This window comes from Pinus tabuliformis, chromosome 6 (genome assembly GCF_031772625.1).
Source record: "Pinus tabuliformis cultivar Carrire ecotype Pingquan chromosome 6, CPIR1, whole genome shotgun sequence".
NCBI classification, from domain to species: Eukaryota; Viridiplantae; Streptophyta; class Pinopsida; order Pinales; family Pinaceae; genus Pinus; species Pinus tabuliformis.
In genome coordinates this window covers 880384418-880391203 of record NC_142292.1, presented here as the reverse complement: position 1 = coordinate 880391203, position 6786 = coordinate 880384418, and the positions used below count along the sequence as shown (strand labels likewise).

General features: G+C 41.3%; 1 protein-coding gene across 1 annotated transcript; it reads left to right on the top strand.

The window, feature by feature from the left end:
- Positions 1 to 255: 255 nt before the first annotated feature.
- LOC149261689 (uncharacterized) lies at positions 256 to 759 on the top strand. The gene has a single exon (XM_089370496.1). The coding sequence runs from the start codon at positions 256 to 258 to the stop codon at positions 757 to 759; it is 504 nt and encodes a 167-aa protein (XP_089226622.1).
- Positions 760 to 6786: the final 6027 nt, after the last annotated feature.

Below are 6786 nucleotides of genomic sequence, written 5' to 3'. Positions count from 1 at the left end.
CAGCGCCCCTCTCGTCCCACTTTTCACCCCAGATCTTGCAGTTTGAACCCCCGCTCCCCCATCCGCTCGGGATGCTTCAGCTCCCCGCTTCTACCTGCTCGTTCGGTTGGGTCTGCTCAGCAAAGTACCTCTGACCCGTGCCGCAAGCTCCTCAAGGACTTCCCCATCGGAAAGCGCTCAGAAAAACAGAAAAAAGGGAGGTGCCTTCAAGCCATTGACTCCGATATCAACCTAACATTCGGAGAGGACGTTCAGATGGCGGATGCTATTGACACTGCCCGTAAGGTTCTGGTCGGCCGGGTTCGTGGTCGAACATATTCTGTGGAAAGATTAAAGCAATGGACGGAGGAGATTTGGGGATCTCTGCTAAAGGAATTACCAGCTATCAGAGTCCTAGCAAGGGGATGGTTTGCCTTACATTTTCATAGACCTGAATACACCCAATGGATTCTATCCCAATTCTGGCATATAGAGTTGGCACCTGTTCTGCTGAAGCGTTGGGATCCACTGTTTGACCCGGAGCGAGAACAATTGGGCGCCGGGCCTATTTGGGTTCGACTACCGGGCTTGCCCATGCAATTCTGGACACCTCAAGTTTTCAAGCGCATAGGAGATGCGTTGGGCACCTATCTTGAGCATGATAAATCCTATGAGCAAACTGGAATTATGACCATGGCTAGAATCCTTGTTCATCTTGACACCAGGGCTGGGTTGGAGGAGAAAATTACCCTGCATCGTAGACACTTTTTGCACAAGTAGCTGCTGGATTATGAAGGAGTCCTGTTTAGATGTCGTAGATGTCACAAAGTTGGCCATCTGTACAAGGACTACCCTCTACTTTCTGGAGTGACTTCAGAAAATACGAAAGGTACTAGACAACAGCCATCTGTGGAACAAAATAGAGGTGATATCAATAAGGGAGAAGGTGATTTGATTCATTGTGAGGCCCCTGCGAATGCGGAACCTGAAGGCTCTAAGAAGACGAACAACAGAAGGAAGGCTTCATCGATGCCTGCACCACCTCGCACCCGGTCCAAGACAGCGAAGGTTGCATCATCTGCTCCGGGGAAAGAAATACAATTGCTGACCAGCTCTCGAAAGAAGCGGCGGATCGTCCTCTAGGCGATTGGTTGATCGAGGAATTCTCTCCCACAGGGACACACAGATTTTATCACAGACCATATATAGATGGACCACTTCAGTGAGGCAATGGCCTCAATCAGCAATTTTGATGAACATAAAAATTTTGCTTATATTCTTGTATATATCTCAGTATATCACAGTATGATCTCATGTACAGCAACTATGCACTTTTTATGATGGACACAGTACCTATCTCAGTATCCCAATGGGAACCTTATGTATTTATTTTTTGCTTTTTGAACAGTGGCGACCAACCATATTACAGCATATGCCTATGGGCATCAACATCATGTAATTTCTTATCAATAGAAATTATGAATTTTCTTCTTCGGAAAAAAGTGTTGTGTTGGGCCAAGGAAGCCCCAGCCAATATCTGAAGTCTATCTTGCTCCTTTCGCCTCCTCGATGCCCTTTTCAACTTTGCTTTCAAGCTCCTGATTCTTGCCTTGCAGACTTTGTTTCTTGCCATGTAATGATAAGCCATATGCCTCAACAATGTCTTCTCCCTGTTGGCCTTCTCTAGCATCCTTTCCAAAGTGCAAGTTTGTCCTCTCAAGCCAAGATTCATGATCAGCTTGAATTTCTTGCTCAAGTGTGGTCAATTTGATTTTCCCCCTCTTGGCATCTTGTCGGTTTTGCCTTCATGTTTTTGAGCACCATGGATGAGTGGGACTGATGAGGGGAGGGTTTGATGCTAGCTGTAGGGTTTTAGGGAATGAAAGGGTTTAGGGGATGATATTTAGGGTTTGGGATGGCAATTAGGGTTTGGATATTTGTAGTTAGGATTTGGGAAAATGGGAATTGGGGATAGGGATGACTGAATATGGGAGTTAGGGAATGGGTGGATAAGCTGAGAAAATGAATGGAGGAGTGAAAAAATGAGGGAGTGGTAGAACAAACTTGGCAGAAAAATGACAAGTACAAACCCTAGGCAATGGATTTTGAGAAATTGCAAGGTATTATGGTTTGAATTTTCTTTTACACAACCACCATAAACTTTAAGAAAAACTCCTTTACTAGCAAGGAAAAGATCTTGACTTACTTGCACACTAGAAGAGTTGAGTGATTTTGGAAATTTGAGGGAGTTTTTGAGAGAATCGGGCTTGGTAGCTCTATGCGCCACACCTCAAACCCAACGTGCTGTGCCTTCTCTATGCACCGCGCCAGTGTATTTTTTGCACTGTGGAGGGCAGCCCAATGCGCTGCGCCAGCTCTATGCGCCGCGCCAGTGACCCAATGCGTAGCACTTTTTGTAGGAGACTTTTGGAGGCCTTCCCGGTGTCAAAATTTGGTGCGGGATAGCTCTTTGGAAAGATTATTGAGTCTAATTTCCAACCCAACTGGAATTTTTCAATTTGGAGTTCATTTTCCCTATCAAAAATCAAATCTCCCAAGACTGGTCAAAATGTGCCAAATGAGGCTGCCTCAAGGCAGAGTGCTGTTGCAGTCAACTTTTGAATGTCTTCCTCAACTCCAAATTGAGCTCATGATAGCTCATTGGAAATATATTTGTGTCTAGTTATCATTTGACTCATCAAGAAAGTCATTTGGCCAACCAAGCTAGGAGAAAACTTGATTTTCCCAAGGTCACTTCAGAGGTACATCAATTCTCCTGAGGCAACTGTATTTTTGACATTTCTCTAAAACCATGACACCTGTGTAAAAAGTGAAGGAGGTTTTTCTTATTTGTCCTATTGTGGAAAAAAACCTCTCTCATTGTTCCCAAATTAATATTTTCTTGCTCAAAAACATCGTTGGAGTAAAACCTATCCCGATGTGTGGAACAGGGGATTTGTCGAAATGAAGTGAAATGAAGGGGATAAAGGGCTTCTAAATTCTTGAGAAAATTTTGGGAAGTAGGGAGGGATGTTAGAAAGTAGGGGAAAGTATAATTTCAAAGATTGAGTGAGGGGAAGGGGTCCAAAAGGGAAAAACACAGGCCTAGTCTAGAAAATTGTCAAGTTGTAGCAAGAAACTAGGGTTTGTGCAAAAATGAGGAATTTGGGGGATATCAGTGATGGGAAGTGTTTAATAAGGTACATTAAGGATAGGGGAAGGTGTATGAACATCTGGATACAATTTTCGCTAATGATTTGACCAGCCAAGAGAAATTACCTTCAAAACCCTAGGAGAGGGAAATGAACCTTACCTAGGCACAACTGAAGCATGAACAAGGTGTAAAATGACCCAGTGGAACTTGACATGATGATGAAAACCCTCTGAATGATGGTACACTCAGCTGAATGATGACATGGACTGACATTTGGACAGTTTTGAAAGGATTAAAAGCAAACCCTAGACCTAATACCTAGTGACCAAATTTTGCTTGAAGACTCACTGAAATGACAAAATTTGACCTTAACACCTTAAAATCACTTTGTAAGAGCATGTTTGATCACTGGAGGAAGGCTGCAAAGACTGACACTAACATTGGCTCCAATGGGGATGGTAGCTCCTTGGAGGTGCCAAGAACGACAGATCTTTGGGAGAGCAGACCAATGCCTTATCCATTGGGCAATGGAGTCAAAAACTCAAGCTGAAATGCATGATTGAAAACTGACGACTTGACGACACAAACTGACTCTCACTCAACTAAAAACTGACTCGATACTTAAACACAACCGAAAAACTAGAAATGATGCTCAAAGTAGAGCTTATTCATCAAAACCTACTCTAACAGTTTCATTCATCACCTGATCAAGTGAAATGAAACAACCAATGCAACCAAGTACATATTTCGGCTGCTGTTTTCATTCTCCACAAGTGCTTGCTTATGGACAACAAGAGAGAAATACTGAAAGGGAACTCCCATTACAACTTAGAAACAGATCCATTGAATGATATGGATTCTCTACTCGCCTCCAACAACACTGCATAAGGATCTTGAAGTTCATGCACACTGGGACTTAGCTCATCCAATGGATTACTTCTCTTTTCCTCATACCATGAATGCAAACTTTCATCTGAGCTTTGTGACGAGACTCCTGCTGAAAATGACAAAGAAATCGGTTGCCAGATCAATTTTATATCAGCACACGTTTCAAGCTCACATGTAGTCAATGGAGAAGAACTTTGACTGCAGACATCATCCAACACATCAGCTATTGGATCGTGAAAAACTTGAAAAGACTGTTGCAACCCATTTTCTATTGGTTCCTATGAGATTACATGATTTCCTATAGGCTGCTCATTTGAAGATATACTATGCAATTTACCCTTCAAAAACTGAAATGATTCAAAATAGAAAGGTACAGAATCATCTTGCATCATTTGATCATATGTGCCAGCTTCCAAGTCTTCATCTACAACTTGAAAATCAATGGCATTCGGGGTTGCAACTCTGGATATGAAAAGTCTTGAACAAGGTTTTCATTTCCCTCAAGATGGTCCAGATTAAGACTTGTTGACAGTTGATTTCTGATTGCATGAATGTTGTCTCTGATGAACTGAAACAAAGCAAAACAAAAAGGTAAAGATCCTTCACTTACTTCAAAATTTGCTGCACTTTCCTCGTCACTGTCATAGATGATATGCATCGGCTGATCACTATATTCTAGCTGCTGAAAATGAACTTCCTCCTCCCACAAACTAACTGCTGATTTGTCTACAAGATTAGCTTCTGTATGGAGAAAATAATCATCATCATACTGATCAAACTGAGGCAAATCATCAGTATAAAAGACATCATCAAGCATACATGTCATATCAACAGATCTCTCTTCTCCAAGATGATCTATAAAACAATCATTATCAGATCTATGACAATTGGGATAAGAAAGAAAATGTTTTGGAGCAGCAACTTGTTCTTCTTCAATCAGCGAGCCATGGGCTTGAAAATTATACTCATTTCTTGTGGTGATCCTTTGCATCATCTCTTCCACTACACTTACCAAAATGTCAAGCTTTACCTCTAGAGATGTCGATTCCTTTGGATCTATGTTTTCATCTCTTCTTCCTTCAGCTTTGCCCTTCGGATCAGCAGATGAGCCTCTACATCTACTGCATTGTTCTGCATCTCTTCGAGTGTTACAAGATTCCTTTCTCTCAGCTGAAACTCCATTTCCGGATCAAAGGCACCCGGGTAGTGCAAGAGAGTGGATCCAAGAGGAGGTCTTATATTAACCGACATCAAAAAATAGACTTTGTTAAACCTGGCAAAAAACTGTTGTACTGTCTCCCCTGGAAATCTTTTTAGCTGGTTATACTCTTCTATAATCAAGAAAGGGTTTTGTATTACCACCCACCTGTCGAGGAAAACTTTGATGAACTGCTGGAAATCTGAGATGCTCACATCAGGCAGGGTTTTGAACCAACTCTTGACTTTCCCTTGCAAAGAAAGAGCAAAAAGCCTAATACAGACATCTTCTTCATCAACTTCAAAAAGGTCAAGAAAGGACTCAAAATTCAGAACATGTCTCTTAGCAGTGATGTTATCGTGTTCACCATCAAATCTTGGTAGATATAGATCATGATTTTTAGGGAAAGCATGGAATATAGGAGGTAAAATCAGAGGCTTATATCGATCTGGAATTTTACAAGGTAGTGGGGTATGTACATAATTTGTAGAATCAATCTTTGTCTTTTAAGGCTTATCAGTTTGAAGATGGTCATCACAAGATTCAGAAAAAGGGTCTTGATCAAGCTCAAAGGCATGCAAATCTTTGGTATTTACAATCTTCAAAGGGAAGGAATCAAATGTAGGCTGAGGATATTTTCTCAAATACAATATACTTTGCAAAGCCTTCTTGACATTCTCAGGAAAAGAGAAGAAATAATTTATGACAAAGAACAAAATGTCTTGGATGAATTTACAACTTGAATACCTGATCTTTTCATATTGTCCTTTCATGTTTTTGCTGGTCAGGTTCATCCTCCAGTGGAGTCTTTGGATCTGATCTTAAAAATTATTTGGAATCGCCAGGTGAATGATTTTAGCCTTTCCGGTGTCTGATCGTTGTCCACCATCAACAATCAGATCTAACTTGATACATGTTACTGGGGAAATTTGCAAGTTAGATATTCTGTTTATAAGACTAGACCGGAGATTGACTGAAGTAGCTTTTATCTACTTGCGCTAATGCAAAGCAAAAGTGTTTTGAAGGCTACCTGGCTAATCTTCAGACTTTGTCTGTAGTTTATAAAACGAATAACACTAACAAAGAAATAATTTCTTCCCCAATATGGTCGCCACTATGTTAGTGCCTAAATCTACCTCAGGCTGAGAAAGGTAGGATCCAGGACCAACATCAAACCACGCTTAACCTGGTAGCTAGCCCTACCAGGTCAGGAGAGGGCTCTCTTCGGGTCAATCTCAGCAAAATATGATCACTAAATGCTTGAGATGACTGATCTAACTATTGATCTTAGGCTAGGTATGTGTGAAAAAGAGTTTGATTGAATAAAATGATGTTTTTGCTGGCTCAAATGGAAAAGCAGATTTTGGGTGCGGGAAATGAGGCTCAGCTTTGCAGAGATCTCAATGGGGCAAGGTAGGAAACTGATTTTGGCACTTCAAATCGAATAAGATGGAGCGATTAGAATGGTGAGGAGTTGAAGAGGGAAAGAGAAATCATGGATCCTCTCCAAACAGCTGAAAACATCAAGAAACTAAAGCAAACCTCAAGTAGATCACTGCAATTTCAA

Bases quoted from the DNA above. Each gene is read 5' to 3' on its own strand.
- LOC149261689 (XM_089370496.1), top strand. From the start codon at position 256: ATGGCGGATGCTATTGACACTGCCCGTAAGGTTCTGGTCGGCCGGGTT.